Raw genomic sequence first — 20195 nt, forward strand, 5'->3', positions numbered from 1 at the left:
GAATGGGGCTTGGGGCCCCTGCTAGGCAACTGAAGGGGCCTCGGGCCCCCAAAACCCATAGTTTGACATAACCAGTGTACTAAGTCCCCAAAGGGGCAGTGTGTAGCACAGTATGCTAAGCCTGTGTACCTGTAACCAGCAAGTCACCAGTTCAAACCCTGCCTCTGTGGGTCCTCGAGCGAGGCCCCTAACCCCCAGCACCCTGGCTGCCGCTACAGGTGGCTGCCCTTCACAGACACCTTGCCCTATAAAGAGCAAGTTGATGGAAGCATAAAGATAATTTCCCTATACGGATCAATAAAAATATTATTATTATAAGATAATAATATTCTGATAACAAGCACTACATAGTTACTTGAGGATTATATCCAAAAATAGATGCTGATGGCCTTTATGAATGGGGAACAGGCCTCAAGGCCCCCAATACGTAAATGTAGGGGCCTTGGACCCCCAAAAACCACAGCTGGCCAAAACCAGTGTAGTATCTAAGACAGCCCCGGGCCTTATTAAATAACTAGCACTGCCATAGCTACGGGATGAAGAATTAGGAACACTGGGGACAATGCTCGGGCGCCCCTAAGACTCACAGCCCAGGCACAGGCCCAAGCTGGAATCGACTCATGTATAGAGTATCCATGTTGGGCATACTTGTACACCCTATGGTAAAGCGGCATCCCGTAAGGCTGTAGCCCTGCCTTGTGCCCTATGCTGCATGGGAAAGGCTGCTGGCCCCCTTGAGACCCAGTACAGTTCCAAGTATTTGGATGATGGATGATTATACTAAATTATGCCAGTGGGGTCTAATATACCTTCTGTTTTGGGCGATGCTAAACATGGGGTCCCACAAGGGTCTATCCAGGGCCTTCTTTTGTGCACCATTACCAGAAGCATCCAAGTCATTATCTGTGCCTGTTCAGTCTTCATTGCTATGCCAACCATAAGCAGCTTTATTTTTAACATTTAAACAGATGGACATCAAGCAGACACCAAACCCATAAAGGTGCCAAACTTGTATCTAAATTTAGACAGGTGTTTGGTAACACCTGACACAGCTCCTAAATTCCTCTGAGTGATAATTAACTCTGAGCTACTCCTTGAGACACATAACAAAATACCTGCAGACCAACTTTTGCCAGATCAGGAAAATATTCTAATGAAGAAAATTAATCTACTTAATGATCCTGAAAAGCTTTTCCTAGCATGCAGATCTTGATGATAGTTTTTTTTGATGCTCTGCAATCCGGTTGTCCAGCACCCAATATGAAATGCCAGACCCATACAAAAGTGGCGATATTACTCCGGTATCCTCCTCACTGTGCTCTGAAGCACCAGGTAGTGTTCATGATGTTGCCGTTAACCTCCTGTTCACACTCCCTACAGAGATGGATTCAAAGCCTGCTTCTGCAGAATGCGTTTGAGCAGTGGGGGGGCTGTGCACTGTGCTTACTCTTGAAGTTTCCTTCATTACCCTAAGATTTGGCACAGGTCACTCCGCTATTTATTTACTGTCAGTTCACTGACACTGCAGTATTTATTATACTCTTCTATGCTGCAGCATTATTTATTACCATTGATTACACACTCAGGCCCTATGCACAGACCTTAAGCCCAGTCCCTCTTGTCTGGCACTGCCCTGGGATTTTGCACTCTACAGTTTCCTGTGAATCCCTCTCCCTGCCACTTGCTGTCTGTACGCCGCACTGTGGAGCTGGCCGACTCTTATCTCCTCCTACTGAATACCTGCACATGGCCGGTACAACAGCAGAGGCCACTCGCCTTGAATGAAATCTGCATTTCTTCCCTGTTGCATCTAAATCATGACTTTGTACCATCCACAACCTCGTCTTAAACCAAGTTCCCCCGCTGGATTTGCCAAGCCCCTACAATATCTTTGCCTTTGGTCTTCCTGTCATTCTGGCAGATTGGTAACGTTGTGACAGAGGAATAACCAGAGGTATTTCCCTACTAGTGTAACTGGATCATTAAACACATTGCAGACAGCTGCCCTTCATAGCCTCTTGGTCATTGTGATTAACTGTAGTTAACCTGCAGAATCTTAACTTGCAGAATCTTAACCTGCAGAATCTTAACTTGCAGAATCTTAACTTGCAGAATCAGGGGGAAAAAAACTTGCAGAATCAGGAGACCATGTGGATGGAGTTTATGACAATCTTTTATTAATAATCTACAATATGAAATGAAATCTGGATTCTGTTTTAAGAGCGTTAGCATTATTACCAATTTTTCAAAATGAATTTTTACAACAGGTAGATGCTGAAAAGAAGGAATGTTTTTCTTTAAAAGCATTTATTACATTTTTACTAATCAATGAATCTTTTCTTGACCATACAGGTTTGCGGTGACGTTCCCCTTCTGTGTATAAAGTAGGAGCTAAATATGCTAAAATAATTTGAGTTGTCTAATAGCTGAAAAGTGTCATATTATTATGCTAAGAGGGACTTAAATTATATTCAATGAACATGTTCAATTCAGTACACTATGAAAAAAAATCATTTCACAGTTTACTGCAGGGGTTTGGAAATGTCGTTTAACCTTTTTAAAGACAAAAATATCCCACATCAGATGCGTTCGTTAAAATACGTAATAGAAAAGAAGTTCATCAGTAAGACTGAGAGGACAGCCTTGTTCAATTGCAATTAATTTCTTTCGCCTCTGTTTTAGCAATTACCTACGTTACCAAGCAAGTGTAAAGGACATCTGCTCAGGCACATCAACAATCAGGCACATTTCTTCCTTTATTCTCCGCGCCTTGCCTCTAACGCCATCCCGATGTGCTGTGCCGAAAATTTTAAGAGTTTAAAGGAGAACGAGTTGACGAATTCAGTCATTTGGTGCTAATAGCGCCACCTTTAGGCTGTCCATCACAGCAGGCACGTTTCATTGTCTAAACTGAGCACGTTAATGACGACCGTCCGGCTTCCAGCGTTGCACAGCAGAGCAAGAGAGAGAGAATCAGGTGCATTTAATTGCCACGTGTTTTCACTGTTCACACACCTCTGAGTTGCCAGTTTTCGGTCTACCACCTTCCTCTGCACACATCTGTTCCCATTCTGGGATTATTTTTTTCTCCATAAGCCATTTAATTTTCTATTCTCCAAGATGTGTTTAGGTCCTTGGTCGTTAAAAACATTACAACTGAAGCCAGGAGATGAATTCATTGCTCTCTTAAATGATGCCCATGAAAATATCAGTATAACAAGACATGCTGTCTACATACAACGGCGGAGTAAGATTTGTTGGCAATGTGTTATCAACCATCCATCCAACCAACCGCCCATTTAGACATGATGCTTAGCCTAATCATCTGTATTTGCAGTATTGATTTAAAAACATTACTGAAATGTATTGTCCAGAAAATAAAACTCTCCTAATTCATTTCTACTTTATTGTAATCGCTTCTTGTTTCTTCACAGTTAAATATCCATTTTTTATCTTGGGGATCAATAGATTATTTATTTTCAGCATCCATCACAGGTGTTATAACAAGATGTGTTAGACTGATAGGGTCTGAAAATATGCAGTAAGACAGACATTTTTTAAAGCATGGAATATTTATGTCATCATTAAAAGAAAAAAAAATCTTTTTCCAGCATACGGCTCTGAAAACGTGAATATGCTATTGGTCTAATATTCTGTTTTAGCCAGAATTTTCTTTAGTCTTCATCCCCAAATAACTACCAATATAAAGCTACATCGTTAATTATAATAATACTGATGGCATGCTATAAAATAACAGAACATAATGTTATGCATGGAATAATATTCTTTTACATTGTCATATTTAACTGTCAAAGTGATGTTTACCATATTTGCTTTCACTATAAATGGAATAAAATATGGAAGTACAGATGTAAGCATAGAAAAATACTGGTAAAGAAACGGGTTCTTAAATGAGTGTGTGCTAAAAATATACCTTTGCTGATTTCTGGAAGGAAACATCATCAGATTTTAAAGATAACTCCTCCGTGAAAAGACTTTGAAAATAAGTTTGTCACAGGAAGATGGTGTGAGGGCTTTAAGTGATGCACCCATCCATACTTTCATCCATCATCCATCCATCCAACTATGCATCCATCCACCCATCCATCCATACCTTCACCCATCTATCCAGCCAACCATCCATAGGTTTGGTGTTGCAGTGCATTTCTAGTCATTATGCCTGCCTGTTGTTGGGCACACAGATAAACATTCACAGAGTCAGACAAACATTAATATAAATAATAAGTAACCACCTTCTTTTTGGAGGTATGAAACTCATTGGAGCACTACCTGTAGCTCAAAAAGTAAAGCTTTGTGTTAACAAATCAATAGTTGTGTACTCAAATTCCATGGAGCACTGAGCTATTGTAACCAGGGATGGATTATGGACCGGGCCAGCGGGGCCGCTGCCCAGGGGCCCTTGGGGTGCAGGGGGGCCATGGGGCCCCTAGCCCAAAACAATTTGCAACGCTTATCAACAATGTATTTTCGTTTGTCTATTTTAGAGGGCCTACATTCTTTGATCCTCTGCCTACAAGGGCCCCTGACCCTATAGGGAGGGCGTTTGGCTGCCAAGGGCCCTTGAATTGTGGTGGTTGTGGTGGTGGTGGTGGTGCTGGTGGTGGTGGTGGTGGTGGTAGTGGTGGGGGGGGGGGGCTCGCGAACGTTTTGCCCAGGGGCCACACAACCCATAATCTGTCCCTGATTATAACCCGTGACTGTGACCCGCATAAGATGGATACATGTAAATGCCAGAGAACCATGAGCCCCCTGTGCCCCCTTCCCCACTCCCCAGTTCTGTGCTCCATGATTAGAAAATACTGAATATTCCGTATTAGTTGGTAGTTCCTTTCCTTGTAGACTTTCTCATGTAGTTTAGCAAGTAGCGTGTTGTACTGACAACACAAAGGTTTCAATCCCCAGAAATTCATTCCTTTACTGTAAGCTGCTTTGGATGAAAGTATCTGACTAATAGAAAAAATGGGCTGGTCTGGTGATCTGACATACTGGGCTTTTTCCTGCGTTATTGTACGAGACCCACACCCCCCAACCAGCATAAAATACAGCGAGTGACCACTGGGTCCAGGGCTATACAACCCTGTATATCAGCATGGCAATTCTGCACAGTAGCTTTTAAGGGATATTAATATTGTTAGCAAGGCAATACTAGCTGCTTAAAAGCTGCACTGCTTCTCATCTCCAATCCCTGAATTTTCTGTTTCTCGGAGCGCAGTATGTAATTAAAGCTTGCATTGATAGTTACTGTATACAATTCCACAATCCCAGTAACCATAATCAGATTTACCTCGTAAACAGTAATGCGCTACTGTGTCTGAATTGCAGTTTACAAGCATCAGTTCGTGCATGCTTTGATGGAGAATCAAGGAACCGTGCCCGAACACAAATTCGCGGCAATGACATTATTGCTCACCCACACAATTGGCATCTGAACGCCATAAAAGTCAAATCAGTACCGTCTTAACTGAAGAACGTTAAAAGCATCTGATGTCTGAGCAGCTTGTGTAATGTAATGATCTACACGCCCCGTTTAGACTTTCGTCTGCTGAGGAACGATTGCGACCCCCATCGTGTTTATTTTTATTTCCTCTCTTCTTTTTTGCGGAAATGTAAACCCGTGTGTTACTGAGGCCAGATCACCGAGAGTAACTACGATCAAGGTAAAAAAAAATTCACAATGCATGCCGAACACATGCAAAAGTTTCCCAAACTTTACATCTGGCATGCATTATTTGGTGTGTTTGCCGCAAACAGCGTTTTCGCAGTTTATTGTCTGCTGCTCACTAAATGTAAGTCCTAACCACGCGCTGCGTCTTTTCCGCGCTGCTGATTAACATTATTTAAAAAAATGCTCGGGTTTAGCTTATTATGATAATTCAAGTGTGAATGTTTTAAAAATTAACTTTAAATAATGTATTCCGGCGGGCCGCGAAATGATTTCGTGGAAAATGACAAAACTGTGAAGTACTTTACGTCCCTTCCGACTGTTTTAATGAACAGTATAGTAACGCTTTTTCCATAAGCCAGCCGTTCCACGAACCATACAATATGTGCTTGAAAAGGAAAAGTACACTTAATATAAAAAGTAGCCCGCCTAATGACAGCATAACAGTAGCTATTGCATTAACTTGAGCGTTTTATCAGTTGGCGATTATCTTACTCTAGTACTGAAAATTATAGTAAAACTGTTATTTACTGCAGCACATGTGTCATCATAAGCATTAGAAGCATCAACCACTTAAAGCCCACTGTCAGTTATCCATTTGTTATTTACACAATATACCATACCTACCATGAATACCTTTTATTGTTAATTTCGGCTTTAACAGAATCGTTGTTATTATGTGGGCATTAACTGTTTACGCATTTTATTTTTATTATATCTTAATGTTCTCCCATGTTTTGTGGATTTTGTTATTTGAATGCATGCATTTTTCTTGTAATAATCTGATATAACAGCATAGAGCACAGTCCTCACCTATGTACTGGAAAAGGGACTGGAAGATGTAGAGATCGATAATACATGCTGTATTTCAGTTTACTTCTGTAATGATGCATCTGTAGGCCTTGCGAAGCTTTTTTTGCCTTCCTCAGGACCACCTCTGGAATGACACTGTATAAATGCATTTTTAAATCCCGTGGCAAAGTAAGGCTCTTAACCCTACATACACCCGGGCCATGCTTTATCAGCTGATCAATGCACTCAGTAGGAAGTGGGTTTTTTTTCCACTGTATGTAGGTGAATAATTTTGCACATTGAAAGGTTGAAATGTAACTTTCATTTTATTTGTCATATGTGGTGTTCAGATGCAGTGAATTCCGATAACCAATTGGTTATGAAGATTAGCACAAGTGTGACTATAGATTGCACTGTGTACATATGTTCTGGACAGTGTTGTTTCAAATGTATGTGGAGGTAAACACAACACTCACCTGTTGGGGCCTGGCAATTATTTGTATTGCAAGATTTTGTACGATCTTTTATTCCAAGAATCTATATACACATCACCTTTCAGCTGAATGTTATATGACCTCCGACCTCCTATCTCAATTTGCGCTGGTTTGATTTTAATAAATAAATAGAATTAATATGTTTTGTATAATAAACAGAGAATAAGTGCCTATACTGTGGTGATGCTGCGAAAGTTACTTATTGAGATTTACTTGGAAAAAATGGTAAAAAAGTAAAAGAAATAAGGCAATTTTGGATGAAAAAAAATCATCAGTTAAGCAATTAAAAAAATGAAGCTCTATTGCTTCTGGTAATACTCTGCGATTTATAAGCAGCATTATGTGTATTCATGCAGTCCTTCTTTAATACTCCCTTTGAAGGAGGGACAGAGTTAAATATCATTAGTGGCCTGCCATCAGTTGTCATCAGGCTCTGCATACAAACAGGAATTAATTTATATTTTTGACAGCTCACTTGTGCCATGAAGTGTTTAGCTTTCACACCCCTCAGAAGTGCAATTTCTCAGTAGCAGCATATGAGTTTGTTAGCACCCTGTTTAACACGTGCTTTTTAAATGCTTCTTGGGAAACTTAAGTATAAAAATACAATAACTGTTGTGCCTTAATTAACCTCAGCTGTTACCTGTGTCTTACTGCTCAGATATAGCTCACAAAATAAATTATATACGCTACGAACAACTGCATAGCGTGCCAAGCGTGAAATCGCACGGCCTTAACATTTTAGCTACTTTCTATTTTATACAAGGGGCTACATTTAAATAAAGGAAATAATGAAACCATGGAACGAGCAGGTATAGCAGGAGCAATTAAGCACTGAAGCTGCATTAGCGCTCGGCGCGTGTGCGGCTGGATAAACATCGCGTGACGTTCCTTCGTGTTTCCCGTGCTTCTCGTAGCTTATTGCCTGTTACACGATGTGGCTTCCTTGCTCCAATTATTTCTAATTTTCAGATGCAATTGAATGAGTCAGTGAGTGAAGATTAAATGAAGCACGGTGGACTCCATTTATGACATTTTACATATTTTCAGTCGGTTTTGTCATTGTTTAGACTACTCTTTAATCCAAAGTCACTTCCAATTTTATAGCTGGATGTGTTACTGGGGAACTGAAGTTTCATGCTCAAGGTAAAAATTATTAAGCATTTACGTACATCTATGTGTGTCTCTCGTTTTGCACTTCTGTCATATTTCTTATCACAGTCATTCGCTCTGCACTTCCTGTCTATACTTTATATTCCGGACTACGTCATGTATAATTTTGCAGACAAACATAATCCATAATTATGATTGATCATGTTTATTGCATTTGTATGTATTTTTTTTGCACCTAGTTACTGTATATTCTTTTTGCGTGTCATTTTTTTGTATCTATACGCAGGACAAGGACAGTGAAGCTAAATTCCATCTAACCTGATCTGATCTAATCTAATCAAATCTAATCATTAACGTACCTGCCAGCTGATAGAGGCTGTATAGTCTACTTGGATCGCAAAGATCCCAGTTGGAGAGTAACTAATTAGCGGTGGCTAATAGCTGGTTCGCAGGGGGTCCTTGCTGCAGCTGAAACCTCACATTGAACATTTAATGTTTTGTTTCTCACTCACAGTGGGCATATATTTACATTTGAATTATTTAGCTGGTATAATTAGAACAACTGCTACTATCTGGCAGAGTACAAAAGAATGTATTAGCTATGAGGGCTAACAGCAGGCTGTATGACCTGCTGTGGGCGGGATGGTGAGGAGTGCTGTTTAACATGGAGTAGGGGTATTATTTGGACTTGGGTGTGGAAGTATCAGGGAGAAATGCAAGCAAAAGGCAGCTATTTTGGGGTAAGTGTGAGATCTAACAAGGGGCGTGGGGTCACAGTGGGGGTAATAGTTCTGAGCAGGGTGTTGGATACTGTGTTTACAGCAGAAACAAAGTCACACACAGACATACATGCGGTGGATCGGATGGGAAAAGGCAGGAAACAAATTATGCAAAAAAAGTGCTCAAACAGGTATCATTATTAATCAGGAGGAGCGTTTTGTATGGAGATGGAGTGATTGACTCCATAAAAATGATTAGCGTGGATGTAAAATGCCCTGATCTCACCACCGCAGTGCTGCTCACTGAAAACGTCGCTGTCAAGGAGGAGAAGTAGCTTGGCCAGACGTTAGACAGACACAGACAGGCGCCGAAGTGTGAAGGATGTAGTGGAGCATCACGAGATGTACTAAAGTGCACATCTAGCACATGGGTGGAGCCGCCTTGGACACATGCTTGTCCAGGTTCTTGGTAGGTTGGCTCAGGGGTGCCTGCTGTGACTGTGACCGTGAGCTGGCCGGTCTTGGTTTCTGAGGTGGAGCAGATTGAACACCTACAGCCTATGTAATTTTTTAATGATATGGCAGAATGTCAATAGTTTCGAGTTTCTCCATCTCATTCACATTTCCTGCAGTGCCTGTGCATTTGCCCCGACGGTGTGATTGTTATCCAGAGAAGGGGGATTGTTTACAGACATTTTGTTGTCCATGATATATAGACCACCAGGGTGTCTGTATGCATACAAACAGTATGCTGATGGTTCACACCTCTGCATGGGAACTGTAGTCGGTGTGCTTGCAAGCTCTCGCATTAAACATACCAGCATATCAGTCGGATATTTACAGAAGTCCACAGATAAAGGGGTGTAGAAAGGGTTAGGGCTGTTCTATACCTAAATTATCCACCCAATGACTTAAAAAGAACCTCAATTTATGCAAAAAAAAGTTTGTGGTTCAGATGTATTGGAAGAGGCATTATGTTATTGTGTGATGAATACATCGCAGGTTTTAGCTGACCAGGGAGCTCAGTGTAGTTACTATATATTACATTGGGCTATATGAACAACATAACTTTTATTCTTTGATTGTTTTTGTTTTTTTGATTCCTATGATTTCATTTTAAGGAGTGGAAAGAATATTAATTGTATTCAGTTGAGGCACACTCCATTTAGATCCAGCATATTCGTGCAGTTTCAAGTCAATGTAACGCAATCAACAGGAAGTGTGAAACCTAAAAGACCGAGACGGATTTCAGAAAAAGAAATTATGAAGTGAAAGAAGTGTTGGCGTCCTAAAATAATATGAGGAAGAGCACTCCTGCCATCTGTCAGGGTGAGAGCCGACGTGTCTGTGGGCTGGCTTGGGCCTCGTGTAAGGTGGGGAGCAGTGGAGCGCTGTCAAACTGTTCTTCACACCACCGCTTGTGCAGCACTGGTGTCCTACTCATCTCCGGGGGAGTAATTACACCTACTTTTACTTTGCATCACTCTTGGTTTAGCTGCCGGATGAGAAACTCATTTTGGTATATTTCCACCGAAAACTAGAAATGCTTTTGGCGGCTTTGACCAGAGATGGGCACTTTCTCTTTTGCAAAACATGGGTTATTAAGTTGGCATAGTTGGGTAAGTGAATGACTTATGGTTAATGACTTATGGACTTATGGTTAATGACTTATTGGTTACTTACTGGTAACTTAAATGGTAAGAATTTGGGTTACTTCTCAGGAAAGGAATGTCAGAAAAATGGCATGGACTATAAGCAAGTACTATTTGAATATAAGGATAGAGTACATATATATTTCATAAATGTGTGTCATTTATAGCCTGTTTGCTTACAGGTACTTATTGTTCTGTCAGAATAAAGTGTGATAAGTTAAAATATTGATGTTCAATAATATATATATATTTAATGTATCCTGGCTGATTGTGGGGTGAAGTTGAACTATGTTAGTGGGAGACAGATCCTGGATTGCAGGTTTTTCCAAGGAAACTGCAATAATTTATAATGAAAAACAAAAATAAAGAAAGAAAGAAAGAGAAAGAAAGAAAGAAAAAAAGAAATACACTGAAAATATAGTAACTGAAGAAGTGAAACAGAAAGCACCATATGAAAAATATCCATGGGGAGTAAAACCCCATTATCTAGCAAACACAGCAAGCTCACCTCCAGTTCTCCGGGTCCTTCTTTCTGAGCGTACGTCCTACCAGGCTAGTCAGACTGATAAGAACCAGCAAGCTCAGAGCATAAGGCTGATGATCAATCACTATTGGACATGCAAAGTCACTAAATCCCATACTTGCTGTTGTTTTGCCTCCTGCTGAAGTGACTGATTCTTGCCTAGGCGTGCTATGCCTTGGGCCCTTTGGGACCTGGAATAGGCTCTGGGTTTCCCCCATCCCTGTATTGATGTAGGTCAAAGGGGGAACTCCAACTGTGTGTAAGCCTCTGTGCAGGGACGCTGACTTTTCTATGTATCGAAAAAATTGTTTTATATTTTATAGGAAAATCCAGATTGTTATCCCTACCCGTCGCCTCCCTGTCATGGCCCTAACGAACGCCTGTTAGTCGTTTACCCCTCTTGCCTCTCATTCCTAAAACTCATGGGAAAATTATTCCCAGTTGCCTCTCGTTAGTCTTTTGTACTTAAGTACCTGTTTCACTTGTCATTGCCAGTCTGCTGATTAACGTCCATCCTCCTGTTGCCTGTGCTTTTCCCTATGCTAAGCCTTCCTGTTTTGACCATTTGCGGTCCTGTTGTTTCCCTGCTTTTGTATTATTCGATGAAGCCCCTTTTTCGTTACATGACACCTGTTCTCAAGTTCATTGGCTTCTATTCGAGACAGAATGACCAGACCCTGCAAATTGCCTAGTGGCTATCCCCAGGAGCTCTTTATACTCCACATCTCTACCTGCATGATTTTCCCTACACCCAGCCGTTCTCAGCTCTAGCCTAATGTCTGCTCACCTCGGTGGTTTGTGGACAATCTGTTGCTGGACCCACTGAGTAACAGCAACCTGGAGGAGCCCGAGGTGGAGGAGCACCATGCAGATTTCCCCACTGGTGCCAATCCCATATGGGTTACAACTCTAGAGGAGACCTTAAGAAGCCAGGCCTTAGCAGAGTCTTCTAGGGACTCCTGGTTCTCCAGAGCCCCACTGCTCCTTCCAGAGCCTCTCTGCCTGTGAGCTGAGAATTTCTTCTCCCTCCTGGACGCCCACCTTGTGGGAGGTGTCCACGGCCAAAACACTCTTCAGGCAGGTGGGGGAGATTCTGGTGGGGATAACCCCAGAAGCTGATACCCAGGAGGCAGAGAAGGTCCAGACCTGTATGAGGGAGATGCGGCAGCTAAATGAATGAGAGACCGCTCTGTCCACCACTTCTACTTGGTGTGAAGCCGCCTTGCCCTGCCGTCTTGCCGCATCTCGCCTCAGTTTTGCGTGACATTTTCCAGCTGCAGAAGGAGGAAGCAGAAGAAACTGGCTGTGCCCGCATCTTCTTTTTTGCCTGACCCCGTGCAGATAGACCCCATCTTGCCTGACCAGAGCAAACCGCTGCCACGTCCCCAGAACCCTGCCTGGGGGTGGCCACCACCCAACTGGGGCTCAAGCCTCCATCCCAGCAGGGGCAATCCCAGCCATTCTAGGTCCTGAGGAGGATGTGGGGTTCTTCTCACTCTCTGTAAGTGCCATGCCTGGCTCGTCCCAAGAGAAGGAAGAAGAAGTTGGCCACACCTGCTCCTCTTGAGCCTCCAGACCATGACCCGGGATGGGTGCTATGGTCTGAACCCCAGGTCGCCGACCCCAAGAGGGCCAGTCTGTCTACATTCCAGATTTCCGGCATAACCCTCTGGGGACAAGGGCATCGTCAGCGATTCTGCGTATATTTCTCGTGTATTTCAGTTTATATCTCACTGAAATCTTTATGTAGAATCATGAAAAAAACGCTGACTAAATCTTTAATCGGTCTTCTTTTCAAAACGTCAATTGTCGGAAGTATTAATTTTAATATTAGGTTAAATAGGCAAAAAAGTAAACCATGTCACCTTACTTTGTTTTACCTGCATCGGGGGCGTGTAGTATCACTCTCACCACATATTCAAATTGAATTCGCATGGTAATTTGATGAAACACGCAACGGTGGCACGCGATCCAGAAACATCCCCATTCATTCTGCACCCTCCTACTCTGGTCCCACTGGCTCCTTGGCTCCATCTGGCCCTACTATCCCTCTGAGGCCTTTAGGTCCAGGCTCCACTTTGTTGGTGAACAGGTCCATGAGGGTCAGCATCCCTGGGTCCACACCCAGCTCCCCTGGGTCTGGAGGACTGCCTAGATGTCCCCTGTTTCCCTTCACTGCACCGCAGTGCAGGTCCTGCCATCTGTCCTGCCTTTGTTTTACCTTGGCCTATGTTCCCTGTGGCTTCCTCATGTTCCCCTCTCTGTTGCTCCTCTGTGTGTCCTGTCCATCTCGTCTTCATTGGCCTTTTGTGTTTACCCTAGTATTTAGCTCCGTTGTTCTGGCCCTGGTGTGTGTTGTGTCCTGACCCTGTTGCTGTCCTGTCTGGTGTCTCAATCCCGGGATGTCTTGTCCATATCCCCACGCCCAGAGTGTGTGCCTCCCTGGGGGGGAGGGGGGTGCCCATCACCTCCCTGTCACGCTAACAAGCCACGCCTGTTACTCATTTACCCCTCCTGTTTTGCCTTTTGTTCCTAATTCTCATGTGGAAATCACTCCCATCTGCCTTTAGTTAGTCCCTTGTTAGTCTTTTGTACTTAAGTACCTGTTTGTTGCATCATCCCCAATCCGGTCATTAACGTCTATCCTTCTGTTGCCTGTGTTCTTCCCCATACTAAGCCTTCCTATTTTGACCCTCATGGTCCTGTTTTGTTTTCCCGCTGTTGTAATATTCAGTAATGCCCCTTTTTCTTTTCCTGACGCCTGCCTTGAAGTCCTTTGGCTTCCGTTTGCTACGGATTATTTATATTTACCTGCATCCCTGAAACTCTGAAATATTTTCTCCGGTGCCTGTGCTTGTTCGATGCAGTGGGATAGGTTAGCTTTTTTATAGCATAAGATCATTGCTGATGAGTTGGACCTGACACAAAAATGTACATATTTCTAAAGTGTGGTCAAGGTTTCATGGACTTGTAAGGTATTTAGTGGGACTGATATAAAAGCATCTTATTGAAGTAAATGAACATTTTTAACAAATTGAAAAACACAGTGCATGTTGATCTTGAGGCAATAAAAAACTGACAATTTTCAGAGGGCGCACATTTAATTGTCTGTGAACTTTTAGCACAAACTGGAAAACAGATGTCTCTTCATGACATATGCAAATGTGATTTTCTCCCGGAAACAATAGGGCAGCTCTTTATTCATGCGGCATAACATGGCTTCCTCCGGGTGAAGTTGTCTAACGATGAGCAAAATGAAGATGATATAATTTCGGGTGGAATTTCCACCCCTTAAACTTCCAGCTCGTTTTCATCTCGTTATGTAAATGACAAGACCCCCGTCTATTTAAAGATGCCCTGATAGGCACATGACTGACTACTGAAGCGGCAAATAGAGACACGTTCATTCCCAGAAGAAAACAAAATGCTAATTCTCTCTCCATTGTTAACTCGTCAAATGAAGGCTATCACATTCATGATTAAAATAATGAAAAAGGTCGTAGGTCAATTCCGGGAAAGGGCCCTAATATCTGACCTTATAATAAAATACTTAAAAACTTGTTTCTATAATTATGCAGCTCACAAAAGCATGATTAATACTGATTTTTTTTTTTAAATCTGTCTTTTTGCTAGACAAGATATGCAACTGCAGTATAATAACATTGTGAAAAAATATTCATCTTGAAAGTAAAGTGGTAAAGAAAAGTACATATATGAACAGACTTAAATTTGAGAAGTTACTCTATTAGGATTCATTGCATACTGTTTTATATTTTTCTTTATTTTTATATCTTGTACACTAAAGCAAAGGTAATACCATCAACCCTCAGTGAATCACAGCACCCACAGGATGGGTGATTTGTAAGGAAGACAGTTAGGTAATATAAAGCTGAAGCTCATGATGACTCAGCAAGGACACGGACTGGTTGTCATATGAATGAACAGCGGAAGAGCGGCTGCGCCTGATGGGCCAGTGCAGTGTACATCAACAATGCTTGTTGCCGCAAATGTTTTCATTTAATGTGAGGCAGCCTTGCTAACTGCATACTGTAAGCGTTACATTACGCTACGAAAGAGACGGGAAACTCAAACAGACGAACGACAGCGAAACAGCAGAATTTCCATTGAAATTTGAATACTCATGATGAACCGTGGTGGTATTTCGTCCTTTAACTCTTTGAAAGTTTATCAGTAAGGATCAATGTTTCACTGGAGAGCTGAGTAATTTATCGCTGCTGATATTTGGATTCTTTGTTCTTGCATTTGTAATCTTTGCTTAGGTATCTCTAAATTGCACGTTGTGTTTGTGAGTGTCTGTGCCCAGCAACGGACTGGCATCCCATTCATGGTGTCCACTCGCTCCTGTCCTGAGATTCCTCGGATAGGGTCCAGGCTGCCCGTGATCCAGTGCTTGGATGAACAGTCTCGGAGGATGGATGGATAGACTTTTTTATTTGCTAGATGCTTTTTCTTGCATCAAATACTATCTTTGACTAGTCTGTGTATGGGAGCCGTGCTGGTAACATTACTTAATTAACCACAAACTAAGTCTTAGTTACGTAATGATCTCGTGTTACTTCATCATTAGTGAATCATACTATATTTGTTACTCTATTTGTTACAGTTGCTATATTTGTTACTATATCTGTTTATTCTGTAAGCCCTTGTGAACTTCTAAAGGAACAAGTAATGAGTAACAAGTGAAATTCTGAACTCATGTTTGTTCATCATTTATGAATCATGAAGCATCTATTATTTCAAGTAGCAGTTATATTTGTTCATGACTAGTGATAATTAGTACTTCAGTAGTAACTCGGTTATTACTAAGTATTTGGGCCCCATCAAGTAAAGTGTTATCGCTGTACTCCTTCCTGTGAATGTGTGCATAGCTTGATGATTCCGTGACAGTTATAATATTGTGCAGCTCAGTAAGCTAGGGATCTGTACCCATGTGTGGAAGGCTGTGGATTTGTATCCTGTTGAGTAATCATACCACATGTGCACTGTGCCATGTGCCTGCTGGGGTCGGCTTCAGGCCCAGAGTCAACCTGTGCTGGCCCCCTGCACTGTGCCATGTGCCTGCTGGGGTCGGCTCCAGGCCCAGAGTCAACCTGTGCTGGCCCCCTGCACTGTGCCATGTGCCTGCTGGGGTCGGCTCCAGGCCCAGAGTCAACCTGTGCTGGCCCCCTGCACTGGGCCATATCCTGTTGAGTAATCATACCACATGACCTTACAATTGTATCTTGTCTACGTAAGTGCAAATAAATATAATTAGCTTAGCTTAGCACACCGCCTGTTCTGACCACCTCAGGTGCCAGTCACAATGGAGAACGGGTGCTCGGATGCGGTGAAGGAGGACGACGAGATGCTCTGGGAGAACGTGGAGAACCACCGGTACACACTGAGCCGGCACATCAACTCCAGCAAGTTGACGCCATACCTGCGGCAGTGCAAAGTCATCGACGAGCAGGATGAGGACGAGGTGCTGTATTCGCACATGCTGGTGTCCCGCGTCAACAGGGCAGGTATGGCACGTTGCAGGCAAGGATTACGTGAGAGCACAAGCTGTCGAAATGCAAATAGGGCTTGGGGGAAAAAAAAGCGCTTTACGGAAGACATACCATCAATCATTTACTAAGGTTCCTCTGTGTCTTGCCGATCTTGCCATGTGATGATGAATGGAACCTTTTAAGCTCCTGTAGGAGGTACTAAAGGTCTGAGGTAGTGTGAACCATATGTACTTTTCACAGCAAGCCTACACACACCATGCCAAAAGCAAAATAACATACATTTCTGCTCTCCAACATGTTTTTTTTTAGTCTTGCTAATTGGAACACAGACTTGGTAACAGAAAACAAATCATGAGTATCTCAAAACAATTTTAAGGAAGCTGCAATAACGTGTTAGCCAGAATTTCCTCCAGTGCTGTTTTATGCATTTTTTTTGTAATGGAGGCTTCTGGAAGATAACTTTATCTAAGGGGACACGCTGAACAGTTACAGGCCTCAAATCAGTCTTCTGGTGAATGTTCCTTGGTTTTGAAGCATGCAGAAACTCCTGGATCTTTCAATGCACTAAAAAATAAAATGCTTTGAATTCCACCGTCGTTCAGGCACAAGATGCATAATTACGCAATGCGCCCGTGCATTAGTTAAAATTTTTTGATAGCGGAAATGGGCTGGGGGATTGGAAAAAATGAAAAAGTGTTATTGGTTTAGGCATTGCGAGTAGAGTTTATTTCTTGGTTAATTTGCAGCAGTGGAGAAATGCGGAATTATTTGTAGAGGGATAAGGTTATACATCGCCGGGAGTGTGTGGCCTTGTGGGGCGCCCTCCGGTTACCTCTATTTTCAGCATGTGTAGATAAAGTAATGTCATGCATCCACAAGCATGTAAATTTGTTCTTGCTGCTTGATGCTTTGCATTTAAATTGCAGCAGTATATCATATTCCTTTGTAATTTTAACCAAAGTCAAAAGTAATACAAGTCAGGAATGCAGGTTGCACATCTTGAAACAAACCATTAAGTTTGTTTCTTCGACTTTTCATGAGTAGCAGAAATGCCGCCTTTGAGGTCATTGATGACACTTAAAATCAGTGTTTGAGGGATCCCACAGAGGGGTCCCTGTTTCCAGATAAGAAAACAAAAATGCTTCCAATATGAATTTGATATAGAAATGAATGGAAATGGGTGGCATGATGGCTTACACCTCCAGGAATGGAGATTGGAGTGCTGTGCGTGTGTGTGGTCCAGATATGCACTATGTTGTGGGGACCAAATGTCCCCACAATGTCAGAAAAAAACATTATTTTGATGTTAAGGGAACCATTTTTCCGGTCCCCATAAGGATAACCTCAATTTTATAAAAATCGGTGACTGCAATCAAAAACCTGAAAATTCCAGAACTCTTGTATTTTGTTTGGCTACTTATGGTAAAGGTTATGGCTGGGTAGGGGTTAAGGTTCTGCCCATAAAAATTAATAGAGTCCCCACGATGATAGGGATATGTGAATTGTGTGTGTGTGTGTGTGTGTGTGTGTGTGTGTGTGGAGTGTGTTATATCTAAAGCAAGCAGTCAAGCTGATCGGTCTCTCTAAATTGCCCGTAGTGTGTGACTGTGTGTATATCTGCCCTTTTTTGGCAATGGTTAAAGTCATTGATTGGGGGTGGCCAAGCATTAGGTAAGCAGATGATCTGTAATCTCACCCCTGGGAGAGACTTCATTAAGAAAGAAAAGTTAAAATAAAATAAATCATGTGTCCTTGGTGGGTGGTATTTTGGGGGGGAGTGGCTCATTTTGCGGGGCGTGGTCTATAGAAGAGGAGATGACGATTTACTGTTCTACCCACCTTTCACACACAGCTAGAGTAAATTCTGAATAATTTCTGATTTTTTGAAAATATATTTAAGAAAGTCTGGCATCCCATCCAGGGCAGCCTCTGCACTGTGCCATGTGCCTGCTGGGGTCGACTCCAGGCCCAGAGTCAACCTACGCTGGCCCCCTGCACTGTGCCATGTGCCTGCTGGGGTCGGCTTCAGGCCCAGAGTCAACCTGTGCTGACCCCCTGCACTGTGCCATGTGCCTGCTGGGGTCGGCTCCCGGTCCAGAGTCGCCCTGTGCTGACCCCCTGCACTGTGCCATGTGACTCCTGGGGTCGGCTGCAGGCCCAGAGTCACCCTGTGCTGGCCCCCTGCACTGTGCCATGCGCCTACTGGGGTCGGCTGCAGGCCCAGAGTCACCCTGTGCTGGCCCCCTGCACTGTGCCATGCGCCTCCTGGGGTCGGCTGCAGGCCCAGAGTCACCCTGTGCTGGCCCCCTGCACTGTGCCATGTGCCTCCTGGGGTCGGCTCCAGGCCCAGAGTCGCCCTGTGCTGACCCCCTGCACTGTGCCATGTGCCAGCTGGGGTCGGCTCCAGGCCCAGAGTCGCCCTGTGCTGGCCCCCTGCACTGTGCCATGCGCCTGCTGGGGTCGGCTCCAGGCCCAGAGCCAACCTGTGCTGGCCCCCTGCACTGTGCCATGCGCCTGCTGGGGTCGGCTCCAGGCCCAGAGTCGCCCTGTGCTGACCCCCTGCACTGTGCCATGCGCCTGCTGGGGTCGGCTCCTGGCCCAGAGTCGCCCTGTGCTGACCCCCTGCACTGTGCCATGCGCCTGCTGGGGTCGGCTCCAAGCCCAGAGTCGCCCTGTGCTGGCCCCCTGCACTGTGCCATGCGCCTCCTGGGGTCGGCTCCAGGCCCAGAGTCGCCCTGTGCTGGCCCCCTGCACTGTGCCATGCGCCTCCTGGGGTCGGCTCCAGGCCCAGAGTCACCCTGTGCTGGCCCCCTGCACTGTGCCATGCGCCTCCTGGGGTCGACTCCAGGCCCAGAGTCGCCCTGTGCTGGCCCCCTGCACTGTGCCATGTGCCTCCTGGGGTCGACTCCAGGCCCAGAGTCGCCCTGTGCTGAATACGTGCCTATGTAAGACAGGTGAATGTTGCTGTGAATAAGTGTCTCCTGAGAAAATAAATACCAATAAAAATGTGAAGGTGTTGTTCTCCTCCTCTTCTCAGGCAGACTTATGGATATCTTGCGCACTAAAGGTCAACGAGGATACGTGGTGTTTTTGGAGAGTCTGGAGTTTTATTACCCTGAGCTGTACAAACTGGTAACAGGCAACGCTCCCACCCGCAGATTCTCAACTATCGTTGGTAAGTTACTATGATTGGTTCCCATTAAGGTGGTATTTTCATATGAGATATCTGTCCATTGCAAAGAGCTTAAGAGCAAATTGGCCTGGATGCCTTAATCCTGTCCTTTTGCAGTCCAGCACATGTTATGTTTAATATAAATCACAAGAGTAAGAATTACACCTTTTTTCCACATAATTTAATACTTTATATGAATTATTTCTACTGGGAGCTTTGTAGTAGCAAGTTTGCCCCCGTTTTTCAAACATTTTTGGAATGTCTTTCATACTTTTTAAAACTGCTCATATCCTGTGAGATAAAACTGACTAATTAAAGACGAGAGAGTTGTTGAATGACACCAGACATGAATCTGGCAACATGAATGTTTCCTATGAATTTACATGGGTTTTCCCTTGGAAAAGCTCTCATCTACCAAAGACGAGCTTCTCAGATCACTGGTTCTGAGCCTTTTATTGCGTGAAAGGTGTGTGGGCAGGCCTTCCTGCGCTGGCGTCTTAGCTGTGGACTGCGGAACACATACGAAACAAGAGGGGG

General features: G+C 43.6%; 1 protein-coding gene across 6 annotated transcripts in view; it reads left to right on the forward strand.

Moving 5' to 3' along the window:
* Positions 1–5504: 5504 nt before the first annotated feature.
* The window catches only part of LOC125742381 (caspase recruitment domain-containing protein 11-like), a 34770-nt gene continuing 20079 nt past the window's right edge, over positions 5505–20195 (forward strand). For 2 of the 6 annotated variants that reach the window (XM_049014325.1, XM_049014328.1), the window contains exons 1-3: positions 5720–5807; positions 16288–16501; positions 19524–19661. In XM_049014325.1, coding sequence (XP_048870282.1) covers positions 5742–5807; positions 16288–16501; positions 19524–19661 — 418 coding nt within the window. In that variant the 5' untranslated portion in view covers positions 5720–5741. Of the gene's footprint in view, positions 5679–5719; positions 5808–7930; positions 8116–10121; positions 10131–10151; positions 10421–16287; positions 16502–19523; positions 19662–20195 lie in introns of those variants that run through there. The other 4 variants (XM_049014330.1, XM_049014329.1, XM_049014331.1 and 1 more) reach the window with 4 other exon arrangements.

Source organism: Brienomyrus brachyistius, chromosome 5 (genome assembly GCF_023856365.1).
Source record: "Brienomyrus brachyistius isolate T26 chromosome 5, BBRACH_0.4, whole genome shotgun sequence".
Taxonomy (NCBI): domain Eukaryota; kingdom Metazoa; phylum Chordata; class Actinopteri; order Osteoglossiformes; family Mormyridae; genus Brienomyrus; species Brienomyrus brachyistius.